The 20,904-nt window shown below is 35.5% G+C and overlaps 1 protein-coding gene across 1 annotated transcript in view; it reads left to right on the top strand.

Annotated features, from left to right (window-relative positions):
• The window catches only part of ints2 (integrator complex subunit 2), a 36,812-nt gene extending 16,498 nt beyond the window's left edge, over window positions 1-20,314 (top strand). Inside the window, exons 14-25 of the mRNA XM_073829573.1 lie at window positions 1,027-1,203; window positions 1,934-2,042; window positions 4,541-4,645; window positions 5,199-5,363; window positions 6,940-7,141; window positions 7,232-7,357; window positions 13,362-13,563; window positions 13,654-13,947; window positions 15,372-15,479; window positions 16,334-16,439; window positions 16,926-17,102; window positions 19,009-20,314. Of these exons, the coding sequence (XP_073685674.1) occupies window positions 1,027-1,203; window positions 1,934-2,042; window positions 4,541-4,645; window positions 5,199-5,363; window positions 6,940-7,141; window positions 7,232-7,357; window positions 13,362-13,563; window positions 13,654-13,947; window positions 15,372-15,479; window positions 16,334-16,439; window positions 16,926-17,102; window positions 19,009-19,181 (1,944 nt within the window). The 3' untranslated portion in view covers window positions 19,182-20,314. The remainder of the gene's footprint in view (window positions 1-1,026; window positions 1,204-1,933; window positions 2,043-4,540; window positions 4,646-5,198; window positions 5,364-6,939; window positions 7,142-7,231; window positions 7,358-13,361; window positions 13,564-13,653; window positions 13,948-15,371; window positions 15,480-16,333; window positions 16,440-16,925; window positions 17,103-19,008) is intronic.
• Window positions 20,315-20,904: the final 590 nt, after the last annotated feature.

Genomic DNA, 20,904 nt, shown 5'->3' with positions numbered 1-20,904 from the left:
AGCAGAAGAGACTTCTTTAAAAAAACATTAAAATCGTAGTGTCCAAAAACATTTGACTGGTAGTTTATGTAAATTAGATTGTATAATTTTGAAATATGAAGCAAAAACAGAATGGTCTTACCTTAACTTTGTAAAATTATGCTGAACAAAACAAAAACAATTCACTTTCACTTTTTAACAGCAGGTGGCGCTTATGGAACAGCAGCAATACTGCGTCTCATTGGTTACTGCTGTAAACTGTAAAATCTTTATGATAGATTCGTATAAACCTTTCACCCCAATTCAGTATTTAGAATTTTCTTTCTATGTTTTGTGCATCGTGAACAGTTATTTTGATCTGCCTGCTAGAGTATTTTCTTCTCTTTGCATTATTCATTCTTCTGTTAACGGCTGTATACAGTTGAGTTATTTGCCCAGTTAAAGAATTAGTTGTTTGTTATTAATAGTTCTTAAAGTTCTCAAACCATTCGTGAGAAGCGTATGCAGTTAACAGGGTTCATTCATGACGCTGTCTACTGTAATTCTGTAATTCTGGTTTGAACCGGTATATCTCCCAGCACTATACAGTTCTGTTTTCTTTCCTACATGGTTTTGTTTTTCCTCTTCTGTTCTGTTAAAACTCGCTCCTCAGTAACTACACTACATTACTCTGTTGACTCTGTTCAGCGCTAGTATCGACTTGAATCCATTGGGTTCTATTATCTGTTTGACTGGCTGGCTCCTCTCCTGACTCATGGAAAGACACTCCATTGATTTAATTAAGGATGTGGTTTTTGAATGTGGTAGTGCATCGGCCGGCTGATCAGAATGTTTCCTCACAATTACATCGTCAGCCTTAAAGACTGGAATCTGCCTCCTCTGGAGTCAGTAAGCCATGTTATAGCTATTGATCTGCTCAGCTGGAAAGATGATTTAATCACCAAAGTGCCAGAGGTAGATGATTGGATAATTCACTTATTCTGAATGATCTCTGAGTGTCTTACTCTTTTCCTTTCTTTGGATTTTTTTCCTCCTTTTTTTTCTTAGGACTGGATTTTCAGACAGCTGTGTGAGACGACTACTCCACTCCACACTCAGCTGCTTCCGTTAATTGATGTTTACATTAACTCCATCCTGACCCCTGCTTCCAAGACCAACCCTGAGGCCACCAATCAGCCAATCACAGAGCAGGAGATCCTTAATATTTTCCAAGGCTTGGCAGGGGTGGGTGGAGCTTAAGCATCTTTTTGATCATGATGAATGCAAAATCTCAAAACAGAAAAAAATAACTGTGATAAATGACTGCCCTGCAGTAGAAAAAATTGAACTACTCGAATCAGTGGCATAGATATTATTGAAGGTTATTTTTAGATCATCGTCATCTGGATATTGCGGTATGCACAAGCCAAATATTCCGATTTTAGAAGACTGATATATTTATATCAATCAGAAGGCACTTTAAAACAGATGATAAAAAAGTAATATCAATTTAATTGCACTGACACTATTGGATGAGAGCAAAATTTGAACTGAACTGAGCTGAAAAAAGAAACTAATTTTGCAACATCTACACCTGTTTTTGAACTAAATTGAATCAACTTTGAACCGACTTAAGCTTAATAATTACACTGTTGTCTTATTTAGAGCTGTTTATAGAAAAATTATACTCATTTCAAAGTGAATAAACTGTGCATTACCTTGACTGAACTGAATTGAAACATTATTATCTTCTGCTGCTTTATAACTCAAATTTAATTTGTTTCATAATTGATGAATTTTACATGAACACTGTTTTATTTTCATGTTTATTCATGTGAAGCTTCTTTGAAACTTTGACACTATATAGCTCCAATTCTGTCCGATTTAGATCAAAGCCATTTATTTCTGTACTGTTGCATTTAACCTCAGTTTGACGTCTCTTCATCTCCCCCTCTAATCTTTCTGTCTCTTTCAGGGAGATGGAGGGAAAGTCCGTTCTCAGTACACCATCACCACCCAGTTGCTCATTCTCTATTACATCCTGTCGTACGAGGAAGCTCTGCTCGCTAATACAAAGTCGTTGGGTCAGTATATTAAACATAGATATTTGAAATCCCACCTTATATTAAATTAACTTTTGATTTTATATGCAATTTTTTTTTACTTTATTTATCATACAATTTTATTTACTTTTACCTAATTTATTTATATTGTAATGTATTTAATAAATTTCATTTCATTTTGTTGGACAAGGATGGAAGAAGACTTGAATGTTAATTGAATATTGTTGAATATTATTCCCTGTTTTACATTTCCTTAAATTAGAATTAGAATTCACTCATTCCAATCAATCCATTCTATTCAAATTCCAGTTTCAAAAGTTGAAAGTTGTGCTGTCAATCAACTAAACAAATTAACTAATTAATCGCACATTTTTTTCTGAAATTAATCACGAATAATCCCACCTAAAAATTATTTCACATACAGTCTTCAAATTAATGTTGAAACAACATAAAGACAGTATATTTTTAATATTTGTTAAACATTTTTCTGAGTATCACTGATACCAATATTACTTAGACATTTTTCCTAATATTTAACCATTGACTATAGCCATTCAACATTACAGTATAATTGAGAACTATCAATTTTTATATTTATTTTATATTTATTAGACCTGTGCCCTTCAGCAAGTAGGAAATATACAGAAATGGAATGGAAAATCAAACACTAAATACAACTTAATATAGACAGATCTTTTAAAGCTACAAAAGTTATTGATTTCCTCTTTTTTTTATTTCTTTGATTAATAGACATCACAGCAGCTGGTTTATCAGGTTATTTACAGAGGCGGACAGTAGTGAAGTATTTTTACTCTGCTTTGAAAGTTTTGTAAGTGTTTGTACTTTATCAGAGTGTTTTCTTTAGAAAACTTTACTTCACAACATTCCAAAACATAATATTGTATTTTTTTTACTGCACTACATTTTATATTATATACAGTTCAATACTAGCCTGGAAAAATCCAGACCCTAATCTATTAAGATTAAGGGTCTGGCATCGAGCAATGAAAAGGGTCTAACTCGAGGGGCGGCACCAAGCGTGCATTTGAAACTCTCACTGCACGCAATTGGATAATGTAAGTTTTCACTAAGCCCCACATGCTTAGCTACCAGTGGAGCTAACTGATGGATTAAACTCTTGCCGTATCCAGTCGGCAAAACAGCAAAAAAGTCCTTCTTGCAAAGGGACGATTCGAGCGTGGTTTTCTGTTCCTCTTTTATATGAAAAGCCAAGTCTAACTCGTTCATTGTAGCGGCCAAAGCCGTTTCAAACATGTGCTCATCTGTTTACTAAATGATTCCGGACGTCGGAGCGCTGTCGTCATCAGTTTAGCTCTCCTCTGACCCGCCTATATCAGATACACCGATTTGATTGGTTCCCAGAACTGCTTACGTAATGCAGTAATGTGGATCATTGCTCGATGCCAGAGTGTCTTGCAGAGGCAATTCAAATTGTGCTCTCGCGAGACCTCTGGATTTCCAGGGTAGTTCAATACATAATTACATTAGAAATCTAGTACTTTCTTACTTTTACTCAAGTGAAAGTAATTAAAAGATTTACTTGAGTACAAGAAAGTACTACATTTTTAATGTTCTTAAGTATTAAGGGTAAAAAAAAACAGCTTTTATTTATGAAATATAATGCAATAAAAAGTATGATATTATGCTTTGGAATGCAGTGAAGTAAAAGTTTTCACACTGATCAAATACAAATACTGTCCACCTCTGGTTATTTGGCTGCTATTACTTTAAGAGCTGCCTCTGCTGAACATGACACGGATCAGCTCTCAGTTTCTTTTGTGCATTAATATGAAATGAAACAGACTAAAAACGTGCACTGCTGTATTTGTGCATTCAGTTGAAGTGTGTGTGCTTCGAGCGGTTGTGTGGGGTGGCTAACCCAAGCCTGGCCCCTGCGTTAATTCATTTTAATGCCGTTAAACTGGAAAAATTAAATGCCTGTGTTAACACACTAATTTTGACAGCACTAGTTAAATTTTCTATTGTTTTGTGTTTTTGTGTTTTCTTACAGCCTTTTTCTTTTGTTTAATTTTAAACACTTCAATTATTAAATGCTAGTCTCTGCACAACAGGACTTAATCATTTTATCTGCAGTTAATCTGGTGTATGCTCGCTTATGTAAGTTCCTGTCTTGCCACCCAGAGTACTGTTATAATATTAGGATGAGAGCGATACAGCTTAGCTTCCTGCGCTCTCCTCTGCATATTAAATTGCTTCAAACTTACACCAATCACCTGCAGTTTGACTTTGCTTTGGAAGCCTCTCATCGGTTATTAGAGCGGTTACTCTCTACTGTTTATGCACACAGCTCTTCCCAGAGTGCTGTGCTTATTTAATCTCTCTCTCCCTCTCTTCTCCTCTATCATTCTAGAGTAATGATGCCCTTTGGCTGTGCTAATGAACTGGAATACAATGAAAAATCACCTGTACATGAGCTGCACCACAGAGGCCTATTTTTAACAAACAGCCTGATAACCATGCGTTCTCTCTCCTCCCAGCACTTATGCAGAAGAAACCAAAATCCTACTCTCCTGCCCTCATGGACCAGATTCCCATTAAACACCTCATCCGCCAGGCCCAAGGACTGCAGCAGGAGCTAGGAGGTAAAGGACACCTATTAACCCTCTTTTGCACTTCTATTCAACGGAGTAGTTTTAAAATATGTGATAATACAGCCATATTTAGTTGCATCACTAGATGCAGTTCTTTATGTGCATTGATTTACAGGTTGTATACTTGCAAACAGTGAAATGTTATAGTTCTGTTATGCTAAATAAAATAAAATGAATATCAAAAAAAGATACATTTGGTTTTGTACTTAAAGGAGAAGTTAATTTCCAGAACAAAAATGTACAGATAATTTAATCACCCCCTTGTCATCCAAAATGTTCATGTCTTTCTTTCTTTTCTTTTTTTTTTAAATTAACCGATGTTTCGCTAGATAAAACCCTTTTTCCTTGGCTGGGATCATTTTGGGTCCTTTGAAGCTGCATTTAAACTGCATTTTGGTAGTTCAAACTCATGGGCACCATAGGAGTCCACTATATGGAGAACATTCCTGACATTATCTGAGATTATCTGTAATTTTTTGTTCTGGAGGTAAACTTCTCATTATTATTATTATTTTTTTTACTTTATTTTATTTCATTTTTTCAGGCCTACATTCTGCTCTTCTGCGTCTACTGGCCACAAACTATCCTCACCTGTGCATGGTGGAGGACTGGATCGGTGAAGAGGAAGTGACTGGTACTCTGCCTTTACTGAGGAAGATGTTGTTGACATCCTCATCCTGCAAATACTCACAGACACAGCTACAAGAGGGTACAAGAAACTCATTCAAACTCCAAATCTCCCATTTAGTTAAGGGGCGAAATGTGGAAATCTTATTTCTGATGTAACAGAGTGCATTAAAGATTTTTTGCCGTTTACTTAATTTTCAAAATTTTACTTAAATATAAAATGATTTAAATCGTTTTAATGTATTAAAAAAAACACAGTAAAGAATATTAATAGGAATAAAAGTGAAGAAAAGGGAATATATCAAAAGTCAGTTTTGGTTATATCGTCAAAAAGTCAAAATATGAAAATCAGTAAGAATTTAAATGTTTATTAAAGAATTCTCTTGTGCTTGTCAAGGCTGCATTTACTTGATCAAAATACAGAAAGTAATATTGTGAAATATCATTACAGTTTAAAATAATGGTTTTCTATTTTAATGGATTTTAAAATATAATTTATTCCTGCAATGAAAAGCTGAATATTCATCAGCCATTACTCCAGTCTTCAGTGTCACATCAGTGTCACACACTTCAGAAATCATTCTAATATACTGATTTATTACTTTTATCATCAATGTTGGAAACGGTTGTGCTGCTTAGAATTTTTTTGGAACCTTTGATTCTTTTTTTTTTTTAGCATTCTTTGAATGAAACGTTTAGAAGAACAGCATTTATTTAAAATATAAATAATTTCTAACAATGTAAGTCTTTGCTGTCACTTTTTTATCAATTTAACACATCCTTGCTGAATAAAAGTATTCATTTCTTTAAAAAAAAGAATAAAAATGTACTGACCACAAACTTTTAAATGGTATTTTATTTATTAAAGAATCCTGAATAAAACATTAAGCAGCACAACTGTTTTTAACATTGATATAGCATATTAGAATGATTTCTGAAAAATCATGTGACACTTAAGACTGGAGTAATGATGCTGAAAATTCAGCTTTGCATCACAGAATTAAATTACATTTTAAAATATATTCACATAGAAAACACTTATTTTACTTTTTAAATACATTTTTTTTAATTTGTTGATCAAATAAATGCAGCCTTAATCAGCAGAACAAACTTTAAACATTAAAAAAAAAACATTAAAAATCTTACTGATCCCAAACTTTTGGAACGGCAATGTATGTCTAAAATTTACAGCCATCATGGATAAAAATAGAAAAGCTGTCACTCAGGTGGATTCTACAAAAGCAATTAGCACATCTCGGCTGTACAATGTATTTCTCAAGCAGTTTTCACACTACAGTAAACCAAACCACTGAACTCTACATTGAGACTCATAAGGCCCTTTGGCACTGGAGGAGATCACAAGTGTTTATTATGGTCCATGATATGAATAGTTTGTTGTTGTAGTCTGACCTTTCATGTGCATGACTCAGTTTTGCACCTACGGAGTAATGAGCCTGAAGGTGTTTCTGTATTCATACATCGCTGCTCTGACAGGCCTTTTTCTCCACAGGACTCTTGTATTCACAGAAGGTGACAGGCTTATGCTATATTTAATGAAATGGAAATATAGCAAACAAATATATTGTCGTCTGAAGTCTTTGAATTAAATATAGTCAGATATTTAATATAAGCAATTATTTCCTTTTTTTTTTCCTTAGCTTTCCAGAATGTTCTCACCGGCGGGCCCCGACTGCTGCGTATCCTGGAGCACCTGACGCTGCTCTCTGCGGGAGACCTGATCCCATACGCAGAGACTCTGACTGCCAGCATGGGGTTGCTCTTAGAGGACGGCATGTCTCGCAGGGTCTTACAGACTGTTAACAAACTCTGGATGGTACTTAATACAGTCATGCCACGCAAGTAAGACTTCCTCTGTGTTTTCATACTATAGTAAAAATGGAAGGAAATCTTGCACTTCAGCACTCGTACTAAGTCCCTTTTCTCTGTCAGGCTGTGGGTGATGACAGTAAATGCACTGCAGCCTTCAGTAAAGCTCCTGCGACAACAGAGATACACTCAGAATGATCTGATGGTGGATCCTCTCATCGTCCTGCGCTGCGACTCGGGAGTCTTCAGGTATTACCTGCTTAGAAATACCTGATAAGACCCTAAAGAAATACTATAATTCATGCTAATTGTTATGTGGTTAATATAATTTGTAAAAAATAAAAAATAAAAATAGGAAATAAAGTATTTAAAATATTACACTACAGTTTAAAAGTTTGGGGCTGGTAAGATTTTTTGTTAACACTTTAGTTTAGGGACCAATTCTCACTATAATTTAGTTTCTTATTAAAATACACATTACTAGCATATTTGCTGTGTATTAGTTCTTATAAAGCGCATATTAATGCCTTATTCTGAATAACCATATTTTAGATCCCTACTTTATATTTAAACTACCTTTATTAATTATTAATAAGCAGCAAATTAGGAGTTTATTGAGGCAAAAGCCATGCATAACTAGAACTAACCCCCAAACTAAATTGTGACCAATAATTTTTTTTTTATGTTTTTGAAAGAAGTCTCTTATACGCATTAAAACTAGAGATGCACCGATCGATCGGCATCCGATCGCAATCGACCGATAGGGGCGCTATCGGTTTTGATCGGAGTTCTCAAAATAGATCAGAGCAGGCCGATCAGATGACGTTTACAACAACAAACAGCCGCCAGAGCACGCATTCCCACTTCTCAGACTAGGGTCTCCTAATGGGCGTGGCTGTCTCTACCAAAGAGTATAGAAGTACTTTTTGTCTCTACAACGCATTAACACTGAAGATGACGTCGCCGGTGAGGGGATTTCCTCCCCTCTGGTCTATGCATCCCTGCCTCTGCTGAATTATTTTTATCCACGGTGGGGATAAAACGTCCCGCGAAGCCGCTCCTACGTCCCGATCTAAATCAAATTATTTGCAATACGCGCTTTAAAGTCGTCTAAATCAAATGATTCGCCATACGCGCTTTGAAGTTGAACGTACTGAATCAAATGATTCGCGATCCGATTGGAGCGCTTCAAAACAGTGAATCTTTTTGCGACGCAGTGGTTTACTGATTCTGAGTTTCCAAAAAGCTCCGTTGATACTTTGCTCACCTTCTCTATAAAATGTATTCGTTGTTTGAAATTAAACCATTACTATTAATACAATGTTTTTATTAAATTGTGATCACATAATACAGCAGCTTCTGTCATATTAAAAAAAATCCATGACCTGACACTCATTATCTGGTTCTTGCCTAAAAAGACGGGTATAATGCGCGTTGTTAACAGATTACAGTAACAGTTTGGTCAACCTCTCCCTATGGAGAGAGAAAAAAAAGTTTCTAAAAGCATCCCCCCCTCTGTTTTTTTTTTTTTTCACAAATTGCACCCTGTATATGTATATGTATGTGTATATGCATATGTATGGCATATTTATTTTATTTTTCCACAAAAAGCTTGTTGCTAAACTCTAAATTGTGATTTTAAGAAAGAGCCTCCTGAGAGTTAAATGTTTATTATGGTGCACATGTGTGTTTTGCACATAATCATTTTTTTATTTTAAGATTTAACTCTTTTATTAGATTTAACTTTTTCCACAGAAAAACTAAGGTTCATAGTTTACAAATTGTGTCAGCTCTAAAAGAGTGAAATGTTGTGTTGTACATAATTACTGCCAAAAGACAGTTTAAGATAGTAAGCAACACTTACTCTATGTAAGCTGAGTCCAAGTTGTCTATGAGAGTCTTGAGAGTGTTCAATATTGAAATTTGCCTCAGCCTGCAATAAAACTGGTCAATTCATGATACTTTCTCATTTCCTACTTTTTATACTAATAATACAATGTCAATGTTTGTACATGAGACAACAATATTGAAGAATTTATGGATTTGACGCTGTGATCGGTAATATCGGGATCGGCAGATACTGCTTTTGGTGATCGGTGATCGGTGATCGGCCCCCAAAATCCAGATCGGTGCATCTCTAATTAAAACTTTTATATGATCATAAATACCGTAAAAACAATATTGTAAAAAATGTTGCTGTTTGAAATAACAGAATTTATTTGAAATAAATTTTAAAAAGTTTAGAATAAATGTTTTTGTAGCTGAATAAAATATTTAAAAAATATATACAGTTGCAATCAAAATTATTCAACCCCCCAGACATTGCAGTACTTTACAAATAAAAGCTTGTCTGAAGTTTCAGGACTTTATAAAAATTGCATCTACAACAGTGTACTGGCATATTATAAGTGACAATGTCAATATGTAATGTAATGTGTTTGAGTTCTAGGATTTTTTTTAGTAACACAGCTGTCATAATTATTCAACCCCTATTCAACATTGCCGTTTTAAGTCATTTATTTTTGTGGTAGGGAACAAAATTGTCCTAAAACACAATTAAGCCTTTAGAAACTATTAAAAAAAAACTGAATCAGCTTGAGATGTTACACATCTATACATTTATCCCATGCATGTGCTGAAGTTGAGTAGCAAATATGGTAAAGTCAACAGAGCTTTCACAAAAGCTATAGAGAAGAAATAGTTTTATTGTATTAGAAAGTCTAGGGCTACGTGAAGATTTCTAAGACATTAAAAGCCTTATTCCTTAGTTTAAAGTGTGTTGTACCAGAAAACCTTTGAGGGTGTTGAACCAAAAATGCACAATTTCATAAAATTTTTGATCAGAGCAACTGAGAAAAACCTGCAATGTACAGCCAAAGACTTGCGAGATGACCAGACGAAAGGAGGAAAAATATTTAATTCCAGAGTAGAAGATGAACATAAGACAGGCATGGCCTTCATGTTGGGGCATCTTGGCGAATACCATTCTTGATCAAGAAGAACAAAAAGGTCAGCTTGAATATGCTAAAATTTATTTGGATAGACCTGTGGAGTTCTGGAAGAATGTTTTATGGAGTGATGTGGCCAAACTAGAACTTTTTGAACGTATAGTTCAGCGGTATGTCTGGTGCAAAAAAGGGAAAACTAATGAGCAGAAGAACACTATCTCCATGGTCAAGCATGGAGGTGAGCTGATCCAATTATGGGGTTGTTTTACTGTAGCATGAAGTGGAAAACATGACCGTATGAAGGAAACCATGGATTCTTCGAAGTATCAGGCCATTTTGCCAAGAATTGTGATGCCTTTGGAAAGGAAGGAAAGGGAAAGGAGATGACGTGAGGCCAAGTATGGTGACCCAGACTAGGAATTTGTGCTCTGCATTTAACCCATCCAAGTGCACACACACAGTAGTGAACACACACACACACCGTGAACACACACCCGGAGCAGTGGGCAGCCATTGCTGCGGCGCCCGGGGAGCAGTTGGGGGTTCGGTGCCTTGCTCAAGGGTCTCACCTCAGTCATGGTATTGAGGGTGGAGAGAGTGCTGTACATTCACTCCCCCCACCTACAATCCCTGCCGGACCTGAGACTCGAACCCGCAACCTTTGGGTTACAAGTCCGACTCTGTAACCATTAGGCCACAGCTTCGGCCTTTTGGTACAAAGACCGAAGATGATGATAAATGGACTTGCCTGCAGGACAATCATCCCAAAGTAAACATCCAAATCTACTTCTGCTTGGTTCAGGGATCAGTCACAGAATGTTCTTGAGTGGCCTGTTCAGTCTCCAGATTTAATTTTCATTGAAAATATTTGGTTGAATTTGAAGAAAGCAGTGGCAAAGTGAAAACTAAAGATTATCTGTGATCTAAAAGTTTTTTCATCCGAGGAATGGTCCAAGATTGCAGTAGAGAGGTGATCAACGTTTCTAAACACTTTCAAACAGCGTTTATTCGTGGTTTTAAATAATAAAAGATTCTGCACCAAATTTTACTTTTGGGGGTTGAATAATTTTGAACATGAACCTTTGAGCCAATTTGATTTGATCAATTTATGTTCTCAGAATTACTCAAATGTGTATTAAAATACTTTATCTAATAGTGTCCTAATGCCTTTGTAGATTTGTTTTTAGAAAAACAAATTATCTGGAACAAAATGTCTTGCATGTCAAGGGGGTTGAATAATTTCGATTGCAACTGTATATTACTGACCCCAAACTTTAAAATTGTATATTATATTATATTTAGTGCTGGGCTACGATTAATCAATTAATCACGTACAAAAAAAATTACCATAAATTGTGTACGTAATATATATGTTTGTACTGTGTATATTTATTATGTATATATAAAGACACACACATACAGTACATATTTTAAAAATATTTACATGTATATATTTATATTCATACAATTTATAATTATTTATTAATATATAAATGTAATATATAAACATAACATATTTTTCTTATATACATGCGTGTGTATTTATAAATACATAATAAATATACACAGTACACAGATATTTTGTACACAAAAACTTTTATTTTGGATGTGATTAATCAGAAAAAATAATAATTAATAGCACATTTTTTCTAAAATTAATCATGATTAATCGCAATTAATCCCACCTAACATTAAAGTTTTTAAATATACTTTTATATTGCAATATTTCACATTAAATCTTCCAATTAATGTAGAAACAACATAAAGACAGTATATTTGTAATATTTGTTTAATGGCATCTTTTTTATGACTAAAGGCGAGTATCACTGATACAAATACTACTGATGTCTCTAGGATTTTTTTTCCTAATATTTAACCGTTGTCTATAGCCTTTCAACATTACAGTATAATTGAGAGCTATCAATTTTAACATTTATTAGACTTTTTAAATAAAACAACTTCTAATTTAAGTGAATTAAAAATAGTCAAAAACCCATTATTTACCTGTACACTTCAGCAAGTAGGAAATGTACAAAAATTGAATAAAGTTATCAAACACTAAATTCTAAATTAAATATAGATGAATCCTTAAAGCTGCAAAAGTTATTGAGCGCATCTGGAAAGTCTCCCATTTGATGTGGTTGCAAAGATCTTCTGTGTCTAAATAAATGCAATTCTTGTCAAGAAAAAAGACACAGAATCAGCAGGGGTGGCCATCCCTAGCTCCCACCCTATGTTAAAGGATAACTGTTGCCAAAAAGCAACCTGTGCTGTTTTTTTTACTGTAAACGAGACAAACTTATATCTAAAAGCATAATTACGACAAACGAGCCGTTTTTGAGATTGACCGTGATTTAGTTTTGTGGTCAGTGACCGGTGAATGGGAGTACTAGGGGCATACATTTGAGCGCATTAAAAATCAATATTTTTACAACACTAAGAAGGCTCGACACACCATGACACTTTGCTCGAAGTATCATCTGGGTCTCTACACATGAACTCGAGCATTGAGAACATTGTTCGTGTACACAGAGTTTACTAAAAAGAAAGGTTTTGAACAACTCACTTTCACTGTTTGAGTTTCTGCTCTCGCGGCCGTCTTGCCAGTCAAGAGGTGTCGATCTCCGAGTGCGAGGATGGATAGCTCCTAAAGCATATTTCCATATAAATGCACGGCTAATTCGTTGTTTTGTCGCAAGTTGTTTTGTTACAACTTCTAGTTGTAAAAAGAGCCTCATATAAGCCTAATATTTTGTCCTATGGAGTCCATTCATTCTCATTCGGAGATCGACACCTCTAGACTGGCAAGACGGCCGCGAGCGGAAACCCAAACAGTGAAAGTGAGTTGTTCAAAACCTTTCTTTTTAGTAAACTCTGTGTACACAAACAATATTTTCAATGCTCGAGTTCATGTGCAGAGACCCAGGCGATACTTCGAGCAAAGTGTCATGGTGTGTCGAGCCGCCTTAGTGTTGTAAAAATATCGATTTTGATGCGCTCAAATGTATGCCCCTAGTACTCCCATTCACCGGCCATTGACCACAAAACTAAATCACGGTCAATCTCAAAAACGGCTCCTTTGTCATAATTATGCTTTTAGATATAAGTTTGTCTCGTTTACAGTAAAAAATAAAAACAGCCCAGGTTGCATTTTGGCAACAGTTATCCTTTAACTTAAATATTTTAAACACTTTTAAACTGGGAAAGTTAATTGTTTGCGTTAACACGCTAATTTTGACCGCACTAATTATATTATGATGTATCGTACTCTTACTGAAGGAATGTGTGTGTTTGTTCTAATGAAGGTGTCCTCCACTGATGGACATCACTCTTCACATGCTAAACGGGTACTTGCTGGCATCTAAGGCCTACTTGAACGCCCACTTGAAAGAGACGGCTGAATTTGAGCGACAAGCTCAGACCGTATCAAACCTTGGGATCAGTGGCCAACCTGACACCCCTGAGGTCACCAGAGAGGAGCTGAAGAATGCTCTGCTGGCTGCTCAGGTAGACACATGCACATACACATCTCTAATACTGATCTCTGAATCATCATTTTGAATTTGGCATATTTGTGTTGTTTTTGTCCACCTTCAGGACAGTGCAGCGGTACAGATCTTGCTGGAGGTGTGTTTGCCATCCCCTCAGGAGGAGCTGCAGCTGGGAGGAGGTGGAGGAGCAGACAGCCTGTTGAGGAGCGTTCAGTCTGCTCCAGGTATTCCCATGCGGAAGCAGGTGGGCGACGCGGGGGCTGGGCGGGGGGCCCAGGGGGAGCGCGAAGCAGAGGGCGGGCTGCTCAGTGACCTGAGGGAGGTGCAGTGTCTCATCTGCTGCTTGCTGCACCAAATGTTCATCGCAGACCCCAACATTGCCAAACTAGTACACTTTCAGGTAATGAAGTCTCTGTTACTGTAGTCATCACCGTTATGATACATGCTTTATACATGCATACAAAATTATCAGTGATTTAACATTTATGACATTTATTTCAGAGTGAAACAGGATATTCAGTGGGAAAAATGTGGGGCGGAATTAAATTTTATCCAATGGGAATTGATTAGATTAATTGGTGACAAGTGGTCTCTGTATGACAGGTGGTTGGAGGGGAGGGTTGGTTAGTCACTAATATATTTTTTAAAGAAAAAATACATTGTATGGGTTAAAATTATCGATTTTTCTTTTATGCCAAAAATCATGTTCCATGAGGATATTTAGTAAATTTCCTACCGTAAATATAACAAAGCTTAATTTTAAATTTGTAATATGCATTGCAAAGAACTTCACTTGGACAGCTTTAAATTTGATTTTCTCAATATTTAGACTTTTTTTGCACTCTCAGATTCCAGATTTTCAAATAGTTGTATCTCAAATATTGTCCTATTGTAACAAACCATGCATCAATGGAAAGCTTATTTTTTAGCTTTCAATTGATGTATAAATTACAGTTTCAAAAAATTGACTGACTGGTTTTGTGGTCCAGGGTCACATATTACAGTTTCCACAAAAATATTAAGCGGCGCTGTTTCTTAAGCAGAAAATCTGCATTTTTAGAATGATTTCTAAAAGATCGTTTGACACTAAAGACTAAAGAGATGATGCTGACGATTCAGCTTTACCATCACAGGAATTAATTACATTTTAAAATAAATAAAAAATAAATGTTTTATTGCAATATTTCACACTATTACGGTTTTAATGATGTTTAATGAATCCTGAAAACACACATCACAGTTTCCACAAAAATATTAAGCTATGCTGTTTCCTGAGCAGAAAATCAGCATATGTAGAATGATTTCTGAAGGATCATTTGACACTGAAGACTGCAGAAATTATGCTGAAAATTCAGCTTTGGCATCACATGAATTAATTACATTTTAAAATGAATTTTAAAAAGCAGTTCTTTTAAATTGTAGTATTTCACACTATTTCTGTTTTTACTGCACATTTGACATTTGATAAATGCAGCCTGGGTGAGCATAAGATAATTATTTCAAAAACATAAAAAATGTTCCCAACTCCAAACTTTTCAACGACAGTATAACATTTTGTGACACTATGAAGGCTTCTTTTTTTCAATTATGTGCACCAGTAAATAGTTAACAAATATAGCAGGAACATGTATTAAGAAATTAAATGGGGCATTTTCATTTTGAACAATTTTAAAATAAAGTCAACTTGAAGTAAGTTTTAAAGAATAAAACAACTATTATCTTTATGTGAATTAGTTTCAGGTGAAGAAAACAAGTTCAGAGAAATCTCTAATTGTGTTCTAAAGCTCTAATTGAGTTCTGAACGTTCTTTAAATGTTTCTTCAGGGTTATCCTCAGGCTTTGCTCCCTCTGACGGTGGCAGGAATTCCTTCTATGCACATCTGTCTAGACTTTATCCCAGAACTCCTCGCTCAGCCACAGCTGGAGAAACAGGTAAGTAACTATCAGTTTGTCCATCCATATTAGGGGCTTTCGCACCATGTAGTTCTAAGAACTTAGTTCTAGGAACTATCCAGCAGGGTGGTTCCTAGAGAACCAATTTCCCCCCTCTGGCCCTTTTCCTGATTGCATTTAAACCAGCAGCGGGAACTCAGAAGATAATATTTTTGCATGGCTTTTTAAAAATGTTGGTGATTCTTATGTGTTTGGCCGCATACTCTTATGTCACTGGTAGTTCCCTACTCTGAAGTAGGAGCTAATTTAGTTCCCCCAAACAGAGTTCCTAGAACTAAATACGTTCCTAGTTTTTGCAGTGCGAACACTCCTTAGAACAGAGGTCTCAAACTCAACTCCTGGAGGGCCGCAGCTCTGCAGAGTTTAGCTCCAACCAGCTCCAACTCACACCTTCTTGGAGTTTCTAGTAATCCTAAAGACCTTGATTATCTTGATCAGGTGTGTTTGATTAGGGTTGGAGCGAAAATGTGTGGAGCTGTGGCCCTTCAGGAATTGAGTTTGAGACCACTGCCTTAGAAGCTTGAATTTCAACCAATAGTTCTAGGAACTATGAAAAAGTTCCTCTGGTGCGAAAGCCCTTATTATGAGTCAGTACTAAATTGATAGTTGCCACTCCCAAATTCTGGAATTCTGCATTTACACTGAATAAAATCACTCCTGAACCCTTTATGGTTAATAAAACAATGTTACTACAACATAATTTTGAGCTGTACAGCTATAAGTTGAAGTATTAAGAGCACATATTATGCCAGTCGAATCACAGACACATGGTGAGCCCTCAGGCTTGACCTCTGGGCTTGATGCTAATGGCAGTTTTGTTTTGTCTGGCACAGATCTTCGCCATACAGCTGTTGTCCCATCTGTGCACCCAGTACGCCCTGCCCAAATCCCTCAGTGTGGCACGTCTTGCCATTAGTGTGATGGGTACACTCCTCACAGGTAGAAATAACTCTTTCATCTGTTGCTTTATCTCTTTCTTCCATTTTCTCTTTACCTTGGTCTCTGTTCTTATTCATTTATTAGGGTTGGCATTTTATTAAAGAGTGTCTAAAAATAACATTGATAATTGAAGATATTAGACCATTACCTTGACTTTTTTTGTAATAAAAACCAATGTGTGCAAACTTGTCCCATTATCTTTGTGCACACTGCCCTCTGCTGGCCACTTTGTACTGTCAATGACGAACCTTCATCTGCAGTGTTTATAAATTATGCATCAGCCATCCATTTATTGTTTTATTGAATGAAGTCTTGAGTACTGTTAAATCCTGCAGTTCCTGTGAGATTTTGTATTGGATCGTTTAAGTTATCTTCCGTTAATCGTTCTGCTAATATCTAGTGCATCTGTTCTCAAAAACAACCAAAGACTGCATGTGATTCTGTAATATTTTCAATTAAGTAACTAATTTTTGCTATCTTTCACAGTGTTGACCCGTGCCAAGCGCTTTGCATTTTTTATGCCGACGCTGTCATGCCTGGTTTCGTTCTGTAAGGCTTTTCCCCCACTCTTTGATGAGGTCATGTCCCTGCTGATTCAGGTGGGACAGGTGTCCGCTGCTGATGTGACCACCAAGGCTAGAGATATTGACCCTCTCATTGCCAGTGAGTGTATTCTTGTCTTATTTGACTTAATTTTGTAACGATCAATGACTATTGTGTAGGATAGGGGCAGGGCGAGATTTTTTCAGGTTAAAAAAGTCTTAAGAGCTGAAGAGTTAAAAGCCAGGAACGTGATGAGATTTTGCCCTCAGCCAAAACTATTTGCTCTGGAACAAATAAGAGATTAATGAGACTAAAGACTGCTTATTAGATTTATCCAAAACAAATTATATCTAATGTTTAACCACTATAGAGACATCAGATACAGCTGCAAATTCCAGTAGATCTGGCCGAAGTAAGGCTGCTTTTGGTGGGTTTATGAGCGTTGAACGGCCGCTGATGCCTTGAAGCTCACATTTCTGAAAACATTGACGCTAATTTTGATACAAATTGTGAGTCGGTTGGAGTTCTGATATTATTAGAATATCATACTACTTTCAGCCAATCAGATTGTAGGACCAGAAATATATATACAGTGGAGGTCAAAAGTTTACATACACCTTGCAGGATCTGCAAAATGTAAATTATTTTACCAAAATAAGAGGGATTATACAAAATGCGTGTAATTTTTTTTTATTTAGTACTGACCTTAATAATTTACATGGGATTGCTTCTTAATACTGTTATAATACTTTTTGAATTTGAAGATCAGGGTAAATTTCACTTATTTTGTCTTCTAGGAAACATCCAAGTATCTTCTGTAGCTTCTGCAGGGCAGTACTAAATGAAAACTGTTCAAAAGTTTTCACTCCTGGTTCTTAATGCATTATTTTTCTTCCTGAAGCATCAGTGAGCGTTTGAACCTTCTGTAATAGTTACATATGAGTCCCTCAGTTTTCCTCAATGTCAAAAGATGCATCTCAAAATCTTACAGTCATTATTGGAAAGGTTCAAATACACAGAAATGCTATAAAAACAAATAATTTGTGGGACCTGAAGAATTTTTCTAAAGAACAGCGGGCAGTTTAACTGTTCAGGACAAACAAGGGACTCATGAACAACTATCACTAAAAAAAAAAAAAAAAGCTGTGGATCATTCAGGTAACAACACAGTATTAAGAATCAAGCGTATGTGAATTTTTGAACGGGTAATTATTATTTTTTTTAATAAATTTAACTATTATTTTCTCTTGTGGACTATATGTAAATGTGTACTGTATATGGTCTTATGTGATTATTAAACAACAAAAAGCCATGATTCACATTATGATTCACAAGCCATGATGTCAAATCAAGTCAACTTGATTTATATAGCGCTTTTAACAATACAGATTGTCTTACAGCAGCTTTACTGTATTAAATAGGAAAATACCGTGTCAGTAATGCAAAAATGTGGTTAAAAAAAGATGTAGACATTTGAAATATATTGAAGCACATATTGAAACTACATATTGAAGCTCAAAGGCCTTCCTTCAGTTGTTTAATTCAGAATATATGAATTATAATAATATTAATACTTGTTAGAGTAAAATTGCATTTAAATATTAATTATATTAAAACTTTTATATATTTTATTATTATATTACAACCGCCTGAACCAAATTCAGGTACCCCATGAATCAAAAGTTAACTAGGTTTGTTTTCACTCACTTCACTTTTGGGTCAATTAAAAAAGATCTGAGATTAATTTTCTAGAGTAACCGTTTCTGCACACTTTGTCAGACAAACACATGACATTCTTTGCCAGTTTATAGTTTTTGCACATTGTCTGTTGAGCATGTAAGCTTCTGTTCCAGAGTGTTCTGTGCCTTTTTGTTCTTTTATCTTTTATCCAAGCATCAGCAATATGAGGTTATCTTCTCACAGTTCATTTCTCTGTATTTATCAAGATATGATGACAATATTTTGTGGCCAAATCATGTAGTCCTAGATTTAGATCTAATGTGCTGTGCTCTGTGCTTGTGTTTAGGGCTCCAGTATCTGAGAGAGAAACCACAGGAAATACCACTGTCAGAATCCAAATACTCTCTACGCAAGAGGTCTGCGGAAGAGCTGGGTGGAACCGATCCTGATGTACAGCTGTGCTATCAGATAGAAGCCACCTTCATGGACATCATCAGCTCGAGCACACAGGCACTGTGACAGCACAAATAGACAAATAGAAATGTTAACAGGACTATGCATAGATTGAGTTTTTTTGTCCCATGTGAAGGTTAAGCCTCATGTTACAGGACTCTGGGTTGTAGAACATGCAAAGCAGTATAATGATAGATGACTTACAGCTGTTGGACTAGTTCTGGGACCATTTGAGTTTAAAGTCAGTCCACTCGAAACACCGAACATGAATTTTCTCCTCCAGTTTGACATCCCAATACCACAAGTTATGAAAACATCTGGAATGAAGGTAACAAAAGAAATTCTAATTTGATATAGTTTTACCTAAACTGTACTTATATGGTATATATGAATCGTCAAATCACGGGGTACCATTTTTCAAAACAAAGGACATAATGTACTGAAAGATCAAAATACAGATTGCAATTCCATATTCTGTTGCCAGTGAAACCACCATCTATATATTTGACTCAAAATAATGTTTGCCCTTCTAGAAAGCATCTTTTGAGTCTTAAGTGAATTGGACATTCATTCTCTGGCCTGTCCTAAAGGATTGGAGTAATTCTGGTCACAAAGCAGCTTGCTGTAGAAGTAGTAGACATTTTCTAAATAGCGTGCTAGTTGAATGTGTATTTGAGTGTGCGACAAAATGTGTGTCCAGGGCACTTAACAGTGATATTATTGGTCTGTTTTCTAGACCACCATTTAAAAGAGGCTCAAATTCATCTTTTCTTAAAGCGTGATGACTGAATTTTGTTTGTTACTTTGGTTTTGAATACATCATACGTTTTGAACATTTGTATTAAAACATCTTTTTGGAAACTCTTAGTTTTGATTATAGCTTACTTATAGTTGTATATTGAGTTGGGATTTTAAAATTACACACTGTGGGTTTATTTAGCACAAATCAAGGACATATGGACCACAAAAGCAGTCTTAAATAGCACCGGTATATTTGTACCAAAAATCATTCGAATGTTAAGTAATAATCATGTTCCATGAAGATAATTTGTGAATTTCCTACGGTAAATGTATCAAAATGTATTTTTTGATTAGTAATATGCATCGCTAAGAACTTCATTTGGACAACTTTAAAGGCGATTTTCTCATTATTTTGGTTTTTTTGCACCCTCAGATTTCAGATATTTAAATAGTTGTATCTTTACCACATATTGTCCTATCCTAACAAAACATACATCACTGGAAAGCTTATTTATTCAACTTTCAGTTGATGTGTAAATCTCAGTTTTAATAAACTGACCCTTATGACTGGTTTTGTGGTCCAGGGTCACATATTACTGCTTCCACAAAAATATTAAGTTGCACTTTTTTTCCTTGAATAGGAACCAGCATATTTAGAATGATTTCTGGAGGATCATTTGACACTTAAGAATGGTGAAATTATGCTGAAAATTCAGCTTTGACATCACGAGAATTAATTACATTTTAAAATAAATTAAAAATATAAAAACATTTCTATAAATATCAATTTCCAAAAATTGACCCTTATGACTGGTTTTGTGGTACACCTTAATTTATTTTTTTATTTATTCATTTATCTCTTATCTCTAGTGCTAAAATAACATTTAGATCCATGTGGGGGCGCTCTTGTCACATATACAAACACAGGTTCCACAGCCTGGAGTACACATGGAAACGCTTACGCATGTTCAATGATGACATGATCAATGATTGAAACATAACAAAAAACTTGGCCAATCACATGCTCCTTTTGCTCCAGAACAATGGT

The sequence above is a fragment of the Garra rufa genome, chromosome 23 (assembly GCF_049309525.1).
Source record: "Garra rufa chromosome 23, GarRuf1.0, whole genome shotgun sequence".
NCBI lineage: Eukaryota > Metazoa > Chordata > Actinopteri > Cypriniformes > Cyprinidae > Garra > Garra rufa.
Note: the sequence above shows the minus strand (reverse complement) of the source record. Positions and strands in the feature narration are given on the sequence as shown.